The 23,310-nt window shown below is 42.9% G+C and overlaps 1 protein-coding gene across 3 annotated transcripts in view; it reads left to right on the forward strand.

Annotated features, from left to right (window-relative positions):
- celsr1a (cadherin EGF LAG seven-pass G-type receptor 1a) overlaps positions 1 to 23,310 on the forward strand; it is a 118,968-nt gene that overhangs the window by 91,459 nt on the left and 4,199 nt on the right. For 2 of the 3 annotated variants that reach the window (XM_049566550.1, XM_049566549.1), the window contains exons 11-35: positions 103 to 288; positions 381 to 494; positions 575 to 749; positions 844 to 985; positions 3,132 to 3,252; positions 3,461 to 3,644; positions 5,106 to 5,207; positions 7,248 to 7,339; positions 8,141 to 8,350; positions 8,634 to 8,817; positions 8,954 to 9,097; positions 9,216 to 9,402; positions 9,882 to 10,049; positions 10,182 to 10,308; positions 10,399 to 10,599; positions 15,248 to 15,422; positions 16,291 to 16,403; positions 16,586 to 16,665; positions 16,933 to 17,059; positions 17,170 to 17,295; positions 17,415 to 17,551; positions 20,953 to 21,053; positions 21,175 to 21,318; positions 21,429 to 21,698; positions 21,779 to 22,154. In XM_049566550.1, coding sequence (XP_049422507.1) covers positions 103 to 288; positions 381 to 494; positions 575 to 749; positions 844 to 985; positions 3,132 to 3,252; positions 3,461 to 3,644; positions 5,106 to 5,207; positions 7,248 to 7,339; positions 8,141 to 8,350; positions 8,634 to 8,817; positions 8,954 to 9,097; positions 9,216 to 9,402; positions 9,882 to 10,049; positions 10,182 to 10,308; positions 10,399 to 10,599; positions 15,248 to 15,422; positions 16,291 to 16,403; positions 16,586 to 16,665; positions 16,933 to 17,059; positions 17,170 to 17,295; positions 17,415 to 17,551; positions 20,953 to 21,053; positions 21,175 to 21,318; positions 21,429 to 21,698; positions 21,779 to 22,154 — 3,986 coding nt within the window. The remainder of the gene's footprint in view (positions 1 to 102; positions 289 to 380; positions 495 to 574; positions 750 to 843; positions 986 to 3,131; positions 3,253 to 3,460; positions 3,645 to 5,105; positions 5,208 to 7,247; positions 7,340 to 8,140; positions 8,351 to 8,633; positions 8,818 to 8,953; positions 9,098 to 9,215; positions 9,403 to 9,881; positions 10,050 to 10,181; positions 10,309 to 10,398; positions 10,600 to 15,247; positions 15,423 to 16,290; positions 16,404 to 16,585; positions 16,666 to 16,932; positions 17,060 to 17,169; positions 17,296 to 17,414; positions 17,552 to 20,952; positions 21,054 to 21,174; positions 21,319 to 21,428; positions 21,699 to 21,778; positions 22,155 to 23,310) is intronic. The other variant, XM_049566551.1, reaches the window with a different exon arrangement.

Here is a 23,310-nt window from a genome sequence, read left to right on the forward strand (position 1 = left end):
TTGTCATCAGCGTATAATGAAATTACCTGTAAATTAACTGTAGTTTGTGTCCCTGAAACTGCAGTCTTGTCAATGGATTTCTCAATCTTTCCCACCATCCAGGTGAGTGAGCAGCAGGTCTATATGGAGGTGTTGCTGAAGCAGCAGCTTGTGGCCTCACTGAGATTTTCCCAAGTTCGGGTCAATGACGGAGAGTGGCACCACCTGCTGGTAGAGCTGAGAAGCATTAAAGACGGGAAGGACATTAAATATATGGTTTCTGTGTCCCTGGACTACGACATGTATCAGGTACGAGATAATTTCATCACAACTAAAAAAAGAAAAAAAACAAGTTTTTGAGTAAAAAAAAATCTCACTTTCAATTTTGTGTTTTCGAGCAGAAGTCAGTGGAGATTGGAAATGACCTCCCAGGTTTGAAGCTGCAAACTCTTCATGTAGGAGGTCTGCCTGGAGACGACAACCATGTCAGCAGAGGCTTTGTTGGCTGCATACAGGTATGTGCATTTTCAACCTTTTCTCAACCACTTAGCCACTTTGGTTTCCCCCTTCATCATTAATGTGTACCATCCATCAGGGTGTGCGTATGGGCGAGACATCCACCAACGTGGCCAACGTAAACATGGCTCAGGGCCTGAAGATCCGCGTGGAAGACGGCTGCGACTTGGCTGATCCCTGCGACTCCAACATCTGCCCCGAGAACAGCCACTGCAGCGATGACTGGAGCACACACACCTGTATCTGTGACCCAGGTAATATAAACGTGCACAAACACATACACTCCAATTAAACTCTATAAAGTAAAGTTTCAGTGTCATTCCTCGCTCTTTCCTCTGTGTCTTGCAGGTTACTTTGGTAAGGAGTGTATGGATGCTTGCCAGCTCAACCCCTGTGAGCATGTTTCCACCTGCGTTCGCAAACCGAGTTCGTCACATGGCTATACCTGTGAATGTGGGCAGAACCACTATGGCCAGTACTGTGAAAACAAGTAAGGTCCCCTGCCTCTCGGTTTATGTATCTATATGTATGTATATCCCCAGAGGAAAGTTAACTTGAGTTGTGCTTTTACACTTGTGTTCAGTGAGGCCACATTTTTCAACATGTTGGATCTTCTGAAGCATCAATCAATATCTCAAAAGTGTTGAGCACTGTTCAGTCTGTAAAAGGGCTGTTGCACTGCTTTGCTAAAGCTGGCTCGTAAAACGTCATCAACTAAGGCTAGCAAGCTTAGCAAACTTAGTGCCTCTCCTTATGTGTTGCATTAGACGTGAGACATGTGACTTGACTTCCCTGGTGAGAGTGACCTTACCTATCTGGGAGGAGTGTGTCTGGTTGACTCACTGCCAGGCCACTGCTTTTGCTCGTTGCGACCGGCTCACTTGGACCAGGTCGGCCAACTAGCTCTTCTTCGTAGTTGCTTGGAAGGAATGTGTATTTCCACGGATAATTCGTGGTGTCAAGTGCTTTCTCAGTCTCTTTTGTCTTCAGAATGTCTTGCCTCCGGCGTCTCCCTCGTGGTGTGCCCGCTTAGCTCAATGGCCTCTCCAAACCACACCCACGAGACATTATTAAACTACCAATAAAGCTATCATAACAAGGGGGCTATCTGTGTTTGAGAAGCATTTATGTTACCAACAACCTGTCATTTGGAGAAACTCTGATTACACCTTATTGTGCCATAAAGCAAAAGAGGTCCTGACGAAGTTGACCCAGTAGCACGTAGTGTAATATTCACACAATAGTTTTGGGGTCTGGTCTATTTTGTCTGTGAGCTGCGAGCAAATATTATATTATCCACATATTGTCAGTTGTGTGTAAACAGAGATTGAGAGAGACGAGGAGACACACAAACAGATCTCTATGTGTGATTAGAAAAGGGCAAAGGAGCAGAATCGCTTGTTGACCAACACAGAGAAATGCACTTCTAGTGTAAACAGCCAGGCTAGTGCTTGTGTGACAGTTGACATATCACAGCATGTTGGTCTCCAGTGTGAACCTGGAGTTAGAGGCTGGTGTAGGCTCAGTCTCTCTATGATCTTGTCTGTTCTCCAGCTAATACAAACAATTCAAAAAGATGCACCCTTAGATCGTTGTTTTAGAAGAATTGTAAACACTTTCACAGATTCCATTTCTAGCTACATCTCAGAGAGCATTGCACGCCTAAAGCTCCCTCCAACACAGTCTTTTATATCCAGATGTTAAAAATAAAGCAGACTAAAAATGGACTTTGCCTCCCACAGACACAAAGCGCACTAATCTCCCTCAGTTATGTTAGGCTCTTGCTCTTTCTGTAATGTTGCCAACGTCCTGAGTCTTTGAGAGCAGCTTTATTAGCCAGTAATCTGAGCTCGATAGTGTGTGTGTGTGTGTGTGTGTGTGTGTGAGGGAGAGAAAGAGGAAAGATCGGACATCAAAAAGAAATAATCAAACTGTTAGGTGAAACTGTAAAGTCGGTATATAGAAGCAGAAAGAGGTATGTTGGTTCTGCACTGTCAGCATTGTCTACAAGGGCACGTGAATTCGCCAGCCCCGATTGAGGAGCAGCCATTTCCCTCTGAACTCCGACCCCTATGACACGCCTCACGTCCCGTCTTAAGCAGGATGTGGGATTCCCCCTCCACGCCTGACTGATCCTCCATAGGCGTTTAGTCACCACTGCCCTCATGCTGCCGCTCGTCCCCTATCAGATCACAGCGCTCAGGCGGAGATTGCATCTCTTGAGCGAGAAAGGGAGTCTGTGTGGGTTTGAATGAGTGAGTCACACCTGATTCACCGACTTGAAAGCGTGGAGGAAGTTTATTCTAGATTCAAGGCGACAAGCAGCATTTTGGTGGAGATAAACTTAACATATGGCAACTATCAGATTTGTAATATTTTGTTTTAGCTGCTATCATGTCAGTAACCTTCCAAAATGTGATCAACCATCACTTTGCTTTGTGTGATGCTGCACTTTTATTTGTTTCCATAAGAACTGGAGCTGTAGCACGTGCACTGGTCCTTTTAAATGTCTGAGCTTTAAACTCATATTAACTGATTTTTTCGGCTTCTTATACATCGTTGCTGTCTAATACATTGTTGTTATAAAAACATAATCATAGGTGCTTTAATTAATACGTCATTGTCTTTGATGACAGAGTGGAGAAGCCGTGCCCTCAAGGATGGTGGGGCAGTCCTGTGTGTGGACCCTGTAACTGTGATACGAGCAGGGGATTTCATAAAGACTGCAACAAGACCACTGGAGAGTGTCGCTGCAAGGTAAGAACATACATTACTTAACATTTCCAAAATTGATAGGAAATATGAAAGTATCTATTTGTTTGTTGTTATTTCTTGTGACCACAGTGGCCAGAAAAAAGGACACAGACTCACTTTTACAATTACTTTAAAGGTGCATGAATACCACACCTAAATATCTAAATTTAAATACAATTTTATTTATCTGTGTCTTCTCCTCCTCCTGCAGGAAAACCACTTTCGACCAGAAGGTGAGGACACTTGCTACCCCTGCGAGTGTTTCTCTGTTGGCTCCGAGTCTCGAACCTGCGACGCCATCACTGGGCAGTGCCCTTGTAAAGGAGGAGTCATCGGCCGTCAGTGTAACCGCTGTGATAACCCCTACGCTGAGGTCACTCCTACTGGATGCGAAGGTATAACAGCATCTTGATCTTTCCTGATTTATGTGATGGTTTTTTCTAGTGGCAGATTGTAATATTACGGAAAAAAAACTCCGAAAATTGAGAGACTAAAGTTTTAAACAATAGTTCTGAAGCTTGAAAAAAGGAGTGAAAAAATATTTTATAATTTTTCTACATATTTACTAATAGCAGTAATAAATTAGTCCTGGAAAAGAGCTAATTTTTCCATACATTTAATAGACTAATTCACTCATATCCAAACTAACAATAAAGTCCTGTCAAAGACAAGTGAAACTCGCCTCAATAAAAAAATAGTTTGAAGTGTTCATGACAAGGACAGCAGTGAAAAACAAACTTCAGAAGTTGGGTGTATTATTCCCTTAAACATTCAGTTTCACAAAGTGATCCCGGATGAATCGATGAAGTGTCAAAAGGAGACAAATATTGTCGCTCACATCTGCTGGTGCTGCAGTTGAGCTAACTGCACGTCTTTGTCGACACCCAGTCAAGCAGAAGAGGCAAGTCTGGCTGCTGAGCGGACTTGGCAGTGGGACTGCACACGCACAATACAGTAGAGATGAATAGATGACAAAACCACAAAGTCCCATGAACAGAACATGAATGTCAATGTGTTCACTGTTTGACCCAATGAGACGCTCTTCAAAGTCTCAGAATGTGTTTGGACTGTTAATGGAGCTCTAGATGACAAGATGGTTCCCAATCCTACGTTGTTAATTTTTAATTAAGAGGATCTGAGACATTTTTTCCACACAGAAAAGATCAAATAAATTCTGGTGCAGGGAGTGTGGGAGACAAGTTGGAGGAATGAAACAAGCAAGAGGTTTCTTTAGTTATGTCCTTCAGGTCACTGAGATGTGACCATCCATGGCAGGCCTCATACCGATCTGTCAGCTGTGCGCCAAACACAGCGGTCGATGTCACCACGGCCTTTAGTCATGACAGAACGTCTTGTGTTTTTGTTGAAGCGATCCTTAAAGAAAGGGCAAGTATGATCTAAAAACAAAATATACTATCAAAATAAAAATCTTTTCCTGGTTATGAAGTCTGTCGTAGTCGCACGTAAGAGTAAATGAAATGCTGAGAGATTAGAGGCCGTGTGCAACTGAACTGAGCCACAAACAAGCCAACAAGTCTGCAGGTCCCAGCTTGGTTTGTCCTGGAGATCTATTAACCAAGATTTGCTGGAATAAATGATGTATCATGGCTTGTGAAATTGCTCTGCAGGCTCAATTTATGTCACTGTGCTGGTCTGTCTGGCTGTTTCATAAGGTGAAACATTTACCTATAAACGTTCAGGTGGTCCAGCTTCAGTTTATGATGCACTTCTTCAAGAGATAATTTAAGTGACCAATTTTTGGGTTCCAACACCTGCCTGACACACAAAATCCAGCCTCAGGTTTTAAACCATACTCACATGTAACTCTTCTTTTGTTGTTTGCCTTTCCTCCACAGTGGTGTACGAGGGCTGTCCCAAGGCGTTTGATGCAGGCATCTGGTGGCCAAAGACCAAATTTGGACGCCCCGCTGCCATGAACTGTCCCAAAGGATCAGTTGGTGAGTGCTTCTAAATCCCTCTGATGACAAAAGCAAAGTGGAGAAATAAATGAGCTCTGGATGGAGTCAAAACAGCGTGTGGTCCATCTAGTTGCAGGTCACTGCTTGTAAAGTTTTATCATACGATTCTGGGTAAATTTGGGGGAAAATGTGTTGACAGTCTAGTTACACATTTTATTACCTTCAGAGAGAGGCAGGCTAACTGTTCCCACTTTTTCGGTTAATGTGTCAGCATGGGTTTTCTCAGGGTACTCCGGCTTCCTCCCACCAGCCTGCATTGGCTCATGTGTTTGACCAATGAATTTACACTTACATCTGGATCAATTGGGGTACACTTTTGAAAAAAGAAATACGCCATCTTAGTCGGAAAGTTAAATTTATACACAATAAAACGCACCCTTGTTACATAAAATACACTCAGGAGTTTGGCCCCTACAGTGTGACTTGGTCTGGTATGGCCATTTTTGGAAGCTAAGGTTTCTGATGTGCCTACTCTGAAAATGGAGCTAAAAAGTCCCTCGAAAATGTGGCCTAAGAACTACGACTGTTCCTAGTTCTTGCTTTGTCGACAGAATATAAAAGGGGGGTTCTCATGTTTTTAGAACTGCGGAAAAAGTTCCCCGGTCTGGAAACGCCTATTGTCTCGCTTTCAAAAAGAACACCTGCCAGTCTCTATGCCAACAGATTCACAGTTATTGAGCAACAGCAGTCAGATTAAGCTGCATGGCTGTGTGTTTGTGTGTTAATGTATTTTAAGACATATAAGCACACACACTCTCTCTATGAAGCTTAAAAACACAGCCATAAGGCTCTCTGATTGGTCTGTTAATCCAGCATAGCTTTCTCATCAGCCAATCATGTACAGGTTTGTCCCTAGAGACTTTTGGAAAAACACCAGGTACACTATGCACTGACGGTAATACCCCTCCTCCTCCTCCTCCAGCTGTGTGTGTGTATATGAGAGAAGGAGGGAGACAGTGGAGGTGAACTCAAGACTCCAGTTCACTGACCTGCCCCTCAGTAAAGCACTGTCACTTTCCTGGTTACCCCCGTGGTTACTGCCGTCACCATGGCAACCCCATTGTTGTCTCCCCAGACTCATTTGGGAACTTATTTGCTAACACCGCTCGTCGCCATCTCTCAGCTCCAACTGGCACCTCCTTCAGCCATTTCTTCTTCCTTTGCAACAATAGCATTCGAAGACACTTTGCATTTGGATGAAGTCTTTTCTCAAACTGAATCAGACTGGAACAAGTCAGTACTGTATGGTTTCAGATATTTAATCCACTAAGACACGATGGATTTTACATTTTAGAGCAGTCAGGATCTTATTTTGCCTGACTTCTAGGTTTTTAGGACCTCTAAATAGAAATAGAGATTGAATAGATTTTTTTTAAACTCTGAAAAATGTAGCTGCTAGATCCTTTTATCATTTTTAGCCCTGAGTATTGTCTTTAAGTATTTCATTCTGGCTACATACAGCTGGAACATCCTTCGCCAATTATGTCTCTGAAATTGCATACTGTGCACTACACACCCAATATGAGTGCAACCATGTACTTGTGCCAGCCTCAGCTATATCGGCAATTACAAAATGTTCTTACATACTTCATCTTAAACTGAAGTGTTACTGACAGTCTTTCTTTACTCAGGATCCCCATCAGTTGTTACTACAGTGACGACTACTCTTCCTCGGGTCCACATAACATAACATGACATAACAGAGCAGTCTTGGTCGTTCTCTGTTATTAACATTGCCCTCTACTGAATTACCTTTTGGGATATTTATGCAGTGTCCAGTGATTGCATACTGTAATATTTCACACTAAATAGTATGAAATTCACGTACTGTTGGTTTCATACTAAGGTTTCGGACACTAAAAAATCTGATAACACTTGAAGGTATCTACATAAGGGTGATACATAATCTTTCTGATATTGGTACAAAGAGTTGTTTATTGTGCCTATAAGTCACCAAAATATGTTCAGATATCTGTGAAAGTTGCCAGACATGTAATTTAAGTTTCTGTATACTTACAGGTACTGCCATCCGCCACTGTAACGAAAAGGGCTGGTTGTTGCCTGAGCTCTTCAACTGCACCACCGCCACCTTCTCCCATCTGAAGAAAATGGTGAGTACAAGTACAATGTTTTATTGATTCTTTGGGTAGCAATTTGATATCTGCCGATATCACAAAGTGTGCCATGATGCAATTTCCATTCGGTTTAATTCAAGGGCCTCGTTGTCTTTTTCTTGGCTGCTCACTATTGTCTGCCTGGTGCTTGGCTTCTAGCACTGTGTGATTGTTTAGGGAGGAGGTGTGCTTGTATGGACATGGTAACACATACATGCCATGGTCATTTCAAATATGAAAGTGCATCTTAAGGTGGATGATATGTATCCATGTTTTCACCTTGCATCCATAATATTGGCTCGTAGATCATTTTTAAGATTTAACTTGAATCAAAGGAGTAAATATGTTACACCTAAAACACTTTGGTTACATTACATAGATGATTTTGAAGCTAAAGCTCTTTTTTAAAGTAATAATTGACATGTTTTTAATTCCTCACCAGTGCTATTTTAAATCTGAAGCTTTCATCAGACTGTTGTGACCTTGTGATAGAGACTACACTGCATTTGTCTTTCTTAGCCATAGTCATAATGATTATTGGCAGTTATTATTAAAATACTGCATCGTCTGATGAGTCACCAAAGTGTAATTTCAGAGGATGAAGTTGAGGAGAGATTTAAACAAGTATTGCACCTATTGTGTTTGAACCTGAACCTAATACTCGAGGCGTGAACCTCTACAAAGCCGCACTAATCCCGGGATTGACCAATTTCTATTATGTTTCATCGCGCCCACTCAGCTTGGCTTTGCCTTGACCTGCTTGTTTTCTTTCCGTCCCTCAACCCTCCATTCCTCCAGAATGAGGACCTGCGGCGCAACAGTTCAAGGATGGACAGTGAGCGCTCCAAGACCATTGTGCGTATGCTTCATAGTGCCACCAACAACACGGAGCATTACTACGGCAACGACGTGAAGACGGCCGCCCAGCTGCTGAATCACGTGCTGCAGTACGAGAGCCGGCAGGCGGGGTTCGACCTCACCGCCATGAGGGACTCAGAGTTCAATGAGGTAGAGGAGAAAACTAACTGTGTACAGATCAGCTCTTAGAAAATTATAAGAAAAGATCTTAAGCCTTTAATTTAATGAAGCTAGTCTGTAGTACTGGGAGCACTGGGGGCACACTGCCCTCCACTGGTTGATTCTTACTGGGAGAGCAACTTGATCCATCACTGTAGTAATCCAATACTTAAACCATTGCTATACTACTGCTCTCACTGATGATGCATTTACGACCTTTATTCTAAAATCATATACCATGAAATGCTTCAGTCTTAATTTTGTATTTTTCCAGAACTTGGTGCGAGCAGGTAGCGCCATCCTGGATCCTGACACCAAGGAGCACTGGGATCAGATCCAGAAGACTGAAGGTGGCACCGCCCATCTGCTCCGCAACTTCGAGGAGTACGCCAACACTCTGGCACAGAACGTCAGGAAAACCTACCTGAAACCCTTCACCATCGTCACTGACAACATGAGTGAGTGGACAATCTGTGATCACACTAGGACACATGATCACATATGAGTCGCTGTCTACACTCTTACAGACAGTTTGGAAAACTGAGGGGACAGGGACTGAGATATCATCCTCATTATTTGCTTCTGTCTCCCTAGTTCTAACCGTGGACTACCTGGATGTGTCGGACCCGGAGAGGGCGACGTTGCCTCGGTTCCAGGACATCGACGAGGCTTACTCAAGAGAGCTTGGGTCCTCCGTCCACTTCCCCCAGTTCAACCTCCGCACTCAGGGCCACAAAGGTAGGAACGCTGGCAGAATCTCCCCATTTGTTCCTTTCTATGCTGCAAGAGTTTAAAATGTGTGACAATATACAACTCCAGTCTAAGTCTGTCAGTTTTATCTCTTATCCCCTCCCAGCAAAGCCCACCCCTGCCCCTCCGACTCAGACCGATGCCCCACAGGAGGAGGAGGAGCACACTGTGTCCGATAGGAGACGGCGCCATCTTGAGCCAGCCGCCCCTCTGCCGGTTGCTGTGGTGATAGTCTATAAATCACTGGGGAAGCTCCTCCCAGAGAGATACGACCCTGACCGCAGGAGTCTGAGGTAGACAGTTAAACTTAAAGAACTTTCTCAGGCGCTTTGCGAGAATTAAATTATGACGTTGCAAACCAGGCCTGAAAGGATGGAAAAAAGAGCCCACACACCATCTAAACTGTTGTCACCACTGTGTATACAATTCTTCATATTCTGTAAACCTTTGAAGAAACCCTGCGTCACATGAAAATTTTTCATCTTTACTGTTAATACATGTCATAATATTTATTATAGTGTGTTTGAAGTAACCACATTATCAGTGCCTGCATAGGTCTGTAAGATTCTGCATAGTAACTGAGTCAGGGAGTGGTATGTTTCGAAGATAAGATAAGAACTTAACAAAAGTATAAAAGGAAATATGACCACATGTAAATAAGGTTTGGGTCTGTTATGGTATCATCTACTGTACATGAGCCATAAAAAGTAACTGAAACCTGTAGGTCAGTGATTCAAATACAGTCTAATGGTGTTTTCTTGCATCTTTCCAGGATCCCCAACCGTCCAGTGATCAACACAGCCATCGTGAGCGCCACGGTGCACAGTGAGGGTCCACCCCTTCCTCCCGTCCTGGATCCCCCCATCACCTTGGAGTACACCATGCTGGAGACGGAGGAGAGAACCAAACCTGTGTGCGTCTTCTGGAATCACTCCATCGCGTGAGTTGGACTTCGCACACACACAAATGCGTGCCCTAAGGGTATCAGGATCCAGAATAACGTGTGCAGATACAAAACAGCATTTATGATGTCTTTATTTTTTCGTTTCATCTGTTGTGTGTGTGTGTTTAGGGTCGGAGGTACGGGCGGCTGGTCTGCTAAAGGCTGTGAGGTGCTCAACAGGAACAACAGCCACATTAGCTGTCAGTGTAACCACATGACCAGTTTCGCTGTGCTCATGGACATCTCCAAGCGAGAGGTATCACAGAAAAGTTGTGAAACATCCAACTGATCTTGCTTTATTCTGCCACTTGCCTTGTTATTGACTCCTGACTTGATGTCTCTACAGCATGGTGATGTTCTCCCCCTGAAGATCGTCACCTACACCACGGTGTCAGTCTCCCTGTTCCTCCTCCTCATCACCTTCATCTTGCTGTGCCTCTTGCGCCGGCTCCGCTCCAACCTCCACGCCATCCACAGGAACCTGGTAGCAGCGCTCTTCTTCTCTGAGCTCGTCTTCCTGCTCGGCATCAACCAGACTGACAACCCGGTGAGTGTATTTTTCAGCCCTCAGAAAATAGAGTGCATGTGCAGTGGAGACACTTTGCTGTGTATCTGCAATGTTTTCTTATTGTTTAATGCCGTGGTTTCTAACGTACCCCCACAGTCCTGTCAACTCAAGTAGCCCTTTATTGACAAGACCGGCCATGCTACGAATGTGTTCTTTTGTAGCCCACCTAATACTTTCAGCAAACTATTTTAAGTAACAAACGTACCTGTTGTTAACCAAAACTATTATCTTTTTTTTTTCCAAAATCTAACCACGTACGAAACTGCTTCCGCTGAAAACTGACAATGGTCATTTAATGGGTTGATAAGGGCTTTCTGAACCTACTGGTAGGTGTAGCGGGACTCTTTCATCTCGACCTTTTTGATTGGTCTCCCACATAAGGCTATGCGATCATCAGAAGAATGTCCACTATCACGACTGCCAACGACACAGAATGCTTCTTCAAGCGCCTCCATCATCGATAAAATGCTGAAAACTAGTTGTAAATGCAAAAAAATGGTTGTAAACAGGACGAGACGAAATAATTACATACATTTTTTACAGACGATCACGTTCGCACGGGATTAATATTATCCTAGGTATTTTCTCCGGACTGTTTTACAGAAGGTAAAAGTCGCCGTAATTTTCACTGACATTATCCGTAATGATTACTGACATGGCGCGTTCGGACGGGACTAAAATCCCTGGTAATAATTACTTTACCTCATGTCTCCATGTTAGACTAATCCCGTCAGAAAAGGGCTTTAGACGTGCGTTAGCCAGATCAGGAATCTGATTGCAAGTCATCTCAGTTTTACGTGTCTACATGCAAATCAGGCCCATTCAGTACCTGGAACTAATTGGTAACTGCCAGAAATACCAGACGATTAATAATTTATGCATATCAACATATTAGTTACAACAATAACACTTTATATAGTTAGCTATAAACTGTCCATGAAAGTGTTCATCTATTAGTTTTAGCTATTTTACTGATTATAATCACTTTTAGCTGACTATTTCAGCAGTTAGTAAGTAACAGTTTCGACTGTTTATCGTACTTTCAATTTGCATCAGCAAAATAATCTACAGACCACTCTGTACATTTGCAAGATAGTTTTATGCAACATAGTGTTCTATTAAGTATAATTTGAGTTGAGCCCCTCCATAACCTTTCCATGTCCCCCTGGTAATTTCAGATTTAAACTCTGGGGTACAAGCTCCTCTGCCAGGGTATCACTGGTTTAAGAGATTTCACAGCCATTAAAAGTGTATGTTGGTGATTGAACAGCTGTTGCTGGCTTGTAGCGCTTGTGACATTTGGACAGGAAGTCACCCAAGCCAAGTCTTTACATTACAGAAATATTTCCTGTTCAAATGGGCTCATGCTGCATCATCATAAATCAAGAGGAGAGGGGAACATAGTTGATATTCTCAAGATTTAAATGGAAAACAATGCGCATGATACAGTGACACACCAGGTGTACTTCTCTTATGCTTGTGGCATGGTGGAACTTGAGATGGGATAAGGTCGTCTCTCACCGGTGTTTACTGTATTAAAAACTGCCGAGCATCGTATAACATTTGTTCTGCCTGCGGGCTGCCATCTAACGTGGTGTTGACAGGGGCTTTATCAGGTTTAAGGGGCCAAGGCCCTCATGAGACCGTCTTTATTCGACAGATTATGTGTTTTGATGCTCGACTAATGACTGTCATAGTCAGGAATGTGCTGGTTGCCAGGCCCCCTCCAAATATAACCTCCTGCAAGTTTATTGTATTACTGGATGTAACTTTGTTACTGTAAAGCTCTCTAATGAATGAGGTGTAATATATATCCTGAGATAGCACAAGAGTCAGAAATCTAATGAGCTGATTATGTTAGGTTAATAATCTAGTTTGGAGTTGGGTAGGTCACAGTTATGGCCGTGCATGTGCACACGCATTGACATACTGTAAAGGATCAAAAGGAATTCTTTGAAGTCTGCTGACACAGACATTCGGACTCACACACACACACACATGCACGCGTGCGCGCGCACACACACACACACACACACACACACACACACACACACACACACACACACCCCTTCGTGTGCCAGTAGCAGAGACATGCTGTGACTGGTACCTGTCTCCAGAAGCAGGCCTGAGGGTGGTAGGCACTGGCAAAGGTTTCCCAAAACAACTTCTTAGTTTTCACTTGATAAATCTCTCGCATGTCTGTGGTACAGAAAACATCATTAATCTGTTAATTGACGGGTAATCCTGCGTGAGGCTTCTTAATCTGAGACATTTGGTAGGCTTTGGTGAAACACAAAGACAGATTTAAACAGTGGACGAACAACATGCTGAGTTTAGACAAGCATGTTGGATGACGTTGATTTACCTGCACGGTTCTTGCACTTCTTGGGATTGTGCCGAGATGGCTGGAAGTCGATTTGGATAAAAGCGTCAGCAAAATAAAATGTTGTGTAGTTCTAAATTTTAAAAAGTCTGAACATGTGACAAGTAGTTTTTTAAAACCTGATAGTGACATGAATGCCTCAACAATTAATATTAATTCATCATTGTATTTCTAATCCATCAGATTTTCTTATTTGCCAGCGCTTTGTTTGATCCATACTGAGGTTTTTAACCCTCCCTAAATATATGTGTCCAGGTTCAAGTCTTCAAAACAGTAGTAAAAGTGGAGAAGAGTCCGCAAACCTGCTCAGTAATGTCCATTATAGAACAATATCAAGCTAAAGTTGGCTAACATTAGCTATCATTCAACAACCAAAAACCCCTGAACATTCAAGACTAAGTAAGGCTCTAGCAGCAAAACTGCTGACTGTATCAATCGAGCAGTGGTGCGTTTTATTGCTCATGAGTTTACTTTTTCATTTGTGAGGAAGACTATTATTTCCTCTTTGAAAAGTTATATGCTGTTGCTTTAAAATGAATGTGTCACATCTGACTAGTCTGGCTAAACCAGCTGTCTACAGTCTAACACAAGACGTCACAAGATCAATGGGCCCAACTGTCAGTCCCAACGCGGTGGTGAGTGGTAACTGCCAACCGCCAGCAGTCAACCAGATGTTAAACACTTTGGCTCAATGGAAAGTAACCAGAGTTTAAAGTCAAGTCATTTCGGGACGGGTTGCATAGCTATTTATCACAAACAATCTTTGAGTGGGTCTTAGCCTAGCAAAAAACAGTTAACACATCATCCTATCAAAAAACTGATACTGAACTGACTTAAACCAACTCTTGAACCCTTGAACAAAATCTTCCTAACAATGCCCTCCACATCTGGATAAACCAGAAGTTTTTATAACTGAAAAGCTTCCAAATATAAAAGCAAAGGGGCCCAATAACCAGCCATGTTGGATAAAAGATTAGGGGCATGTAAGTTTTCAAGTTCAAGATAATTTGTGGGAGTCCTGTCTTCTTGTAGAAATGTTCTGACTCACAGTGTTTTGACTGGGATGAGGGGGGATATGAGTTCTGACTAACAACACGCTGCCTTATCTGTCACTATATCACTTTTTTTTTTTTAAAGAACAAACAAAGTCTGCACAGCAGTTAAAAAAAATGAGTTCAATATAGTAATGTAGCTTTTGTTTTTTCCATCTCTGAATTCATAAGTGCAGTTAGTGTGCGTGCATGTCTTCTATCTAGTGCTTAGGTGTGTATCAGTGTGTGTGTGTGTGTGTCTCAACTGTGGAATGCTGTCAGTGTGCACCCAGGGCCATCTGCAGGATGATTTATTACCCTGTCAAAGAAGTCTCTCTCTCCTGCTCTCTGATCTCCACAGTGATACACAGCATTACTAAAATACAGTAACTCAACTGCTGGGACATTCCCTGACACATTGCATTCCTCCGGTAAAGCTGCAGACATGGAAATAGTGAGGGAAGGAGGTTAAAGTGTGGCTGCAGGTCGACTCATTACTGTCTTACACAAATTGGCAAAGTTTGTCATTAAAAACAGTTTGAGTAGGGGCGCTAATATTGCTATCACTTTTTTTTGTCAATAAAATGGCGTAAATTTGTCAAAAATGTACGTCACAATTTCTTTGAGATTGACAAGACATCCTCAGATTGCTTGTTTTGTCCAACCAACAGTCCAATATCTACACGCATTTAATTTACGATGATATAAAACCTAGAAAAACAGCATATACTTACATTTAAGAGGCTGGAACGTAGCTTTTAGTTGGATTTTTTGTCATTTTCAAGACCTTTATTTGTCCCAGAGGGGCCACAGTAGCAATAAATAAGTAAAAAAAACACAACATGAGGCTGGATATACAAGATAGTAACCACACGTACATAAACGCATAAATAAAGGGTTAAACTGGCATGGTCGGTGATGTGCTGATGCTACCTGTGCTTTACAGAGTTGAGTGGTAAATTGGCTGACGGTAATGAAAGACAATTTATATGTGTTAGTTTTGACTGATGGTTGTCTGAGGCGGGAACCAGAGGGCAAAATCGAAGCGCAGGGAGTGGGTACTGTCAGATATGATTGATTCCACTTTCTCTAACATCTGCTGTTGCACAGTTCAGATAAGCAACTAATAAATGATTAATAAATAAATCCCATAAAATGTAGACTCATTTATTTCTCTTGTTTCTGTCTCTCTCTGTGTTTTATCTCTCCTCAGTTCGTGTGCACGGTGATAGCCATCCTCCTCCACTATTTCTACATGTGCACCTTTGCCTGGATGTTCGTGGAGGGGCTGCACATCTACCGCATGCTGACAGAGCTGCGCAACATCAACCACGGCCACATGAGGTTCTACTATGCCATGGGCTGGGGCATACCAGCTATTATCACTGGTGAGACTCACACACACACACACACACACACACACACACACACGCGGAAGCAGAGCAGTGGAAGATGGCAGATTGTCAGGGTGCATTCATGCTGCGACTCGTCTCTTCTGAAGACGCTGTGATCCCCGTGAGAAAACGATTGAACGAGAGACAGAGGAGGAAAGTTAGGGGGGAAAACCTCAGAGGCGGATGTCCCCAAAATGTCAAATGAAGACAAAAACAGTAGCGTAACAGTAGCGGTGAAGAAGTGTGTGTGTGTTGCTGGGGATATTCATCTCGACATGCTGCAAACTCATAAATAATTTGTCGATTTATTTGTTTTTATCACCATTTTTTATCGTCTCTCTTCATATAACTGCATCATAAAATTTCAATCATCCACTACCTCCAATTAGCACCACCTTTTTAAGCCTGCCATTTGCCACCTACTTCACTATGCAACCCTTTGATGTATGATGAGATTACAGTAATATATTAAAAGCTATGCGATGTGCTGACATGTTTTGGCACCATCGGATGCCAGCAAAGCTTCCTCGAGTGGAATCTGTATTGGGACGGAGTGTGAGAGACGTATAGAGTTGCAGAGTAAAACATACAGAGATCCAAAGATGACAAACAGAGAAGGAACGAAGATGACAAATGACAGTGATGAGTGACTCAGGTGAGAGCGGGGAAACTGAAATGCAGTTGGTGGGAAATTTTGGGTGTCTGCTTGCATTTTGGCACACCCTCAGAAAGTGGAAGGGAGGAGGAGAGGTGTGACAAGGGAAGGAGGAAGAAACAAGGCATAGAGGCAGTTGTAACATTCTTTACTCTGATTTTTGTTTTTAATTTCTTGCTTTCGCTCTATGTGTGTGTGTGCGTGTAGGTTTGGCAGTCGGTCTTGACCCTCAAGGTTATGGGAACCCAGATTTCTGCTGGCTTTCTGTCCATGACACACTCATCTGGAGCTTCGCAGGACCTATCTTTGTAGTCGTTCTGGTATGTGCATGACTCAAAATGATCCCAGGATGAACTGGTTCTTGTTGTCCATCTAGATCTTGAATATATAGTTGTAGATTATGAGGAATATCAAAATAAAGTACCAAAAATAGTCCTGTTAATTGTCAGATATACAAGAATGAAGTGTTGTGTTCACAAACCCTCTTCCTCCCTCTCTAAAGGTGAACATAGTGATCTTTATTCTGGCTGCGAAGGCTTCGTGTGGTCGCAGGCAGAAGGCTATGGAGAAGTCAGGAGCCATGTAAGTCACATTCATAACAGCAACACAGTGGTTTGAGTTCAAGGTCTACAAGTGCACGTCACACACTGAGCGAGCCGCCTGTTAATCCCGCTGTCGGCAAAGCAGTAACGATTGTGCTAAGTGGGTAATTGGCATGTAGATGCTGACATGTTTCAGATCATACGTCATGTTTGTAGTCGACCAGTGAAGATGAGTTTACGTATCACCTTGGGTTCGTCCTTCACCTTCTCAAAATGATCCCACACTGTGTCCATCTTCCCTTCTCAGTCCTGCTCTTCGGATGGCCTTCCTGCTTCTGCTACTCATCTGCGCTACCTGGATGCTCGGTCTGATGGCGGTCAACAATGACGTAATGACCTTCCACTACCTGTTCGCTGTCTTCAGCTGCCTGCAGGTAACGGCGACTGACTAAACTGTCGTAGACCAGATTTTATCTGATAATCATCATCATCAATGCTTTCTTACTCTCCTGTTTATAATGCATCTCTTTGGTGTTCGTCACAGGGAGTCTGCATTTTCTTCTTCCACGTCATCTTCAACAAAGAGGTGAGGAAAAACCTCAAGAACGTGCTCACAGGAAAGAAGACCATACCTGACGAATCCAGCACCACAAGGGCCTCATTGCTCACGGTAAGTGAAGAGATGTACACTAATATGGCCCAGAATCAGAATCATCAGACAAAACAAAGTCATATATATTGTTTTGTTTTTCCTCCTCTCCCTCTATCCTGTCATCCCTCCATCCTCAGCGCTCTCTCAACTGCAACAACACGTACACAGAGGACGGCCCGCTGTACCGCTCAGGCATCGGCGAGTCCACCGTCTCCCTGGACAGCACGCTCAGGTCAGCCAAGAGCCGCAGCAGCTACCTGGCTTACACACTCAGGTACAACACGCTCACTGACTGCATGGCTGCTTCTACTACACTGCTGCATGACAAGTGTGTGTGTGTGTGTGTGTGTGTGTGTCCACTTCAGACCTTTCTTTATATAGTCTTTCTTTGTTCTCCTACCTGCATGTCTGCTGATGCACCAAGTGTCTCACACTTACTAACACACCCCAAACCCCTAATTTAAAGATATATATACTGCATATATCGACACACACTTTACAGGTACACACACACTGTCACGCTGTCCTTATTCTCTGCCTCAGCCAAAGCACAGATATGTTAAATTGCTGAGTTTATCTGCATTTTGAGGGTGTTTCTTTCTTTTCTTTTGCACATGCATGCTGCCACAGAATGGCACCTGCACTGTACAGTACCTCTGCTTGCATGAAGGATCATGATGAGATCTGCCAGTGCATGGCGCACGGCTTGGTTGCAAAACCCAAAACACACATACAGGAAAAGACGTATCAAGTCTCACTGATATGCACCAAGACAAAAGAACACACCACACTATGAATACACACTGTTATGTTGTTGTGTCTGGTATGTATTGATAGATTAAGCTGCTCGCTTTGATCATGTCAAATCTGCCAAGATGCATGTTTTGTGGAACTGTAAGTGTCATGATATGAGGAGGGAAGATGAGAGAGCAAACTTTCAGAGTACAGAGACGCACTGAATACATTTTAATAATTTAATGTTAATGTGGCACAGCTTCAAAGCACTGGAACTGACAGATAAGAGAAATACACTGAAAGTAAACAATAACCTTCGTGAAGGTAGGATTTATTGCAGAGCTGCTTAAGTTTAACGCAAGGAAAGTTTATTTATGTAACATATTTCATACACAGAGGCAGCTCAAGGGGCTTCACATACTGACGACTAAACAGAAAGATACAGGAATAAGAAATATAAGTACACAAAACTTGTTTTTACGTAAATAATTCTAAAAAAGACGTAGTTCGAAAGAATTAATGAGTGTAAAATAAAAAGTTTGAAATAATGATAATAAAAAACACATAAAAGGCTAAATAAAGTGCCGTTTCAGTGCAAATGAAACATAGAATTTCAGTCAAAAGCAGTCATGAACATTAAAGTCTTTACTCTGTTTTTAAAGTAGTTAACATTGGTGCATATCTGAGTTCTTCCATCAGTTTGTTCCAACAGTGGACCGGTATAAAAAATAAAAGCAGCTTCACCATGTTTAGTTCTGACTCTGGGAGCAGGTAGCTGACCTGCTCCGATGACCTGTGAGGCCTGGAGGGTTGGTAGCAAAGAAGTGGGTCAGAAATGGATTTGGGCCCTAAGCTGTTAAATGATTTACACACAACCAGCAGTAAATTAAAGTCAATAATATAGTAGCCAGTGCAGAAGTGCAGAGATTTTCAGCCAAAAAGTATCACAACTGTGATGCAGTCAAGAAACTTTGCAGGTGTGTAGATGAGATCACAATGAAGGCTGCAGGGGCGCTGGAAGTAAGGAAGGGGTCATTGCACCACCCCAATTTACGCCCCTGGCCCACATTATTATAAGTCGTGGATCAGTACCTCTGCTGGTGTGATCCCATCACAATATGATCTCTATTTGTAACTTGTTTTTTGCTTATGGGGTGATAATCACAATTCAAGAGGCAGGATGAACATACTATAGTGTACACTTAAATATTTTATGCAAACCTGTTATGTATTATATATACAGTTTTAAAAGTATACAACAGCAGGTCTTAATTTGTATGCTGTAAAATGTAATGCTTGCTGTACTGCACTGTATAACATGTGCTTCTAATGTTATTCGTTCTGCTGCATAGAAAATATATGTGATAAATGATGTGCTATCGTATGTAGCCAAACATTACAGCAGGTAGACATGATGTAGCTTAGCTTTTTTTATAGCATTTTTAAAATGTATAAATCAACAAGTCTTTCTTATTTTGACTATAGCATACAACCATTTTCAACAAAAAAGTAACATCATAACCAGCCAGCAGAAAGCTGTTGTATTAAACTGCCTTACTCTCAGCGAGGTTTTTACTTGTTTTCTACTTAGTACAGTTCAATAGGGTAGGTGATCATACTGCAGACACCATAAGTGTTCATGTGTGCCTGGTATATATAGCCTAGCATTGTGTCCACTGCTCCATACTAGCTCTCTTAGCTACTAACAATATCTTCTAGCAGTAATATCATTGATTATTAGCAATGCCCAAGGTTCCCATGGTCATGAAATTCCTGGAAAATGTATGAAATCATATTTTCAATTTTCAGGCCTGGAAAGGGTTTGAAATTAAGACAATGTTTTGGAAAGTTTTAAATATACTCATATTCATGAAAACGTTACGCGAATGGATATTTTTTAGCATGTGTAGATCAACATGTTTTCTTACTTACTAAATATTAGTATGGGGCACTTGAGCATCAGGAGAAGCGTATTCTTGATTCATCTCTAAAAAGTTGACATTTTGAGCTACAGCTCTTCCTGGATATTTCATCCCAGGTTAATCTCACCTGCCCGTCTTGTACATCTGTGTGTTTGCGTGTATCACAGGCATGTTTTCATTGCCATGGAGTGGTGTTACACATAACTGGTGTCTTTAAAGAGTTTTACAGAATCAAGGTTAGGTCTGACTGTACGCCTTGGCTTGTAAAGCTGTCATCTGGGTAACGCGAGCTCGCGATGGGGTCAATGAGAGCAAAAACGCCGGAAGGGGGAAGCGGGATGGCGTGCTGCCTGTGCGAGAGGCAAAGGGGGAGAAACAGAAAGAGAGGGGAGGAGGAAAGAGGGGGAAGACGGGGGAAGAGAAGGGCAGGAGACTTGGGAAGTAAGAGAGATGGGACTGTACCTGTTGAAGTGGGAATGTAATACAGACACACATGCTTCTTCCCTGTGGCACTTGGCATGTCTTCAGCTGCTTCCAGAAGTCTCTCTCAGATCAGCCTCAGATCAGGAGAGTCTCCAATAGCGTTTTCCCCTCCAGCAAACATCTCGACTCAACGTGGAATAAAAAGCCACAGGTGGAGAGGAGATTATTGCAGGTTAAGTAATAAGTCTCAAATTACCCTCCATTTATCTATCTGTGGTAGACGTTTCTATCAAGCAGCCAGTTTATTAAGTTTACCCTGATGCAAACACACCTAAACCACAATTTAATATTTGTTTAAGTCTTTGTTGAATCCATCAGCAGAGGTTTTGTAACAAGAGAAGTCTGGTGTTCAAGCTGTAGAACGTTACTCGTTTCAAACCACGAGTTTGGGCTTGAATCAACTTCCAGAGACGCCGCGCTTTCCCCTCTCTGCCTCCTCTTAATCTCCACCTTTTCTTTTCCACTCCCATTTCTACCTCATTTCCCCGTCCTTCTCCTCCATTCCTCCTTCCTGTATCTGTCTTTATCTACGAAGGGAGGAGTCTGGTCAGAAGCCCAGCGTCTCCTCAGGAACAGCTAAAGGACACACAGATCTGGACGGACCTTTGTTCCACAGGAACGGCACCAAGGGAGACGGTGAGTTTTTGTAAATGAAGTCAAACCTCTCACTCACGAGCTTGTGCACAAAGATGCATACGTCTCTTTGTTTTATTAATGGAGGTTCATCTTTCTACCCTTCCTCTTTGTCCCCCATCAGACTCTGACTCAGACAGCGAGCTGTCAGTCGACGAACACAGCTCCTCCTACGCCTCCTCCCACTCCTCCGACAGCGAGGATGACGACATCGACGTCAAGCCCAAGTGGAACAACGAGAGGCAGCCTGTTCACAGCACGCCTAAAGGTACATGGGTGGTCCTATTGAAATGAGGAAGCCTGCAACTAAAATATTGAGGCTGACTGGAAATGTCTGCTATCATTGCTGCTCCTAATATGTCTTCTTTTCCTGTCTAGTGGACTCAGTGTCCAATCACGTGAAGCCTTACTGGCCCACAGAGGCCACCACAGCCAGTGACAGCGAGGATCCAGGTGGGGCAGAGAGGCTGAGGGTGGAGACCAAGGTGAATGTAGAGCTGCATCCAGAAAATAAGCTCAACCACATCGGCGAAAGAGAGAGGGAGACTCCCACGGAGCGAGACAAACAAACGCCTGGTAACGCCAGAGATGTGGCGCCACCTAGCCAACCTCACGGCAACAGCAACCACCAACCAGAGCAGAGAAAAGGTAGGAGAAGAGAACTGTTTTGAATTAAACTGAATTGATTGATGTGATTTACACTGGATTTAACTCTCTGTCTGTCTCAGGTATCTTAAAGAACAAGATCAGCTACCCTCCTCCGCTGACGGACAAGAACATGAAGAACCGTCTGAGGGAGAAGCTGAGCGACTACAACCCCCCCACCATCACGTCCCCTCCCCCCAACAACAACAACACCTCCTCCCCGCCCCTCTCCTCCGTCAACATCATGACCCCTTCATCCCGGCCGCCCTCACTGGCCTCCAATGACGGCGGTCGCCCCGGCAACCACGACAACAGCTCCCTCATCAAGCCCCCTGTCTCCACGCGGCCGCAGATTCCTGCAGGGGCTCCACCGGCGAGCATCTACCGGGAGACCAACGGAGGGGTGGCAATGCACTTGAAGTCAGGGACGGTTAACGGAGGCAACGATTCTGACTCAGAGTGAGTAGCGCTCCAGAGTGTTAGCATGCAGCGATGACAAGTTTTTACTTTGCATCATTAACATATAACATCAACAATAATATAAAGCAAATGAATGAGGTCATTTAATCATGTTTAATCTCTTTGAAAAGGATTAAAGATCAGTTTGATCGTGACTTAAAGTGTTATAAAAAAACCTTTGAACAGTCAGTATGTATCAGCTGACCTTAATGTCAACTAATGCAATAATGCATGTATCATAATACACTCAAAGAAATGATTGTCAGGTTTACATATTTCTGTTACTTACATATGAAATTTCCTTACAACTGAGTCAAGTAATTTTAACATAAACCAACAAATTCCATTTACCATTAAATCAAATAAAACTGAGATGAATGGACTATGAGAATTTAGAAAGCTCATAGAATTAATGTAATTTACTTGCGCGAAGTTTATGTTTTTATTACTTTGAATAAATTCTCCGTCATCATGTTTGAAGCACATTGAAATTATCAACAGTATTAGCATCTTTGCATTTGAAGTCAGACACCTGTGCGCTGTCCAGATGAAGGGCAGGCAACTGGAGGCAAAGACAACCAGTATTGCGCAAATGCCTGTGATTTACGGCTGTTCCATTTGATCAAACTGGGGGGAAAAAGGCCAATTTAAGTCCCAAAAATATTAGGATGCAAAAGGGGAAAGTAAAAAAACTCTCTGAGAAAAAAATCTGTCTTCAGTCTGAAGGAATGTCGTCAAGTACTATCAAACGTTAATGCTGAAGCGCTGTGTTAAACATGCTTAGAGTTGAATGTAATTTCAATGTTTCCATGTTTTTAGCCACAATTCAAATTTTTACTAGTGTTTCATTTGACCTCTGTTGACATATAAGGTGGAAAATAATACCTAGAGTTCGCTAACGTTACCCAGTAACGTTGGCCTGAAAGTGTTGCATCCATTTGTGGAGTTGAAATGTAGAAGACATTTACTCACCCGACCAAAAACGAAGCAGTTGTTTCAGCCATGGAGCCAACCGCACACAAAATAGTCAGAGTCCTCCTGACCCTTGTACGCTTTCATCAGCTCGACGTGTAACCTTAGAGGTCTGGAGGATGTGGTCATTTGTTTTGATGATCGTGTCCACACCGGGCAAATTGGTGAAGTTGTGGTAAAAATC

The sequence above is a fragment of the Epinephelus fuscoguttatus genome, linkage group LG22 (genome assembly GCF_011397635.1).
Source record: "Epinephelus fuscoguttatus linkage group LG22, E.fuscoguttatus.final_Chr_v1".
NCBI classification, from domain to species: Eukaryota; Metazoa; Chordata; class Actinopteri; order Perciformes; family Serranidae; genus Epinephelus; species Epinephelus fuscoguttatus.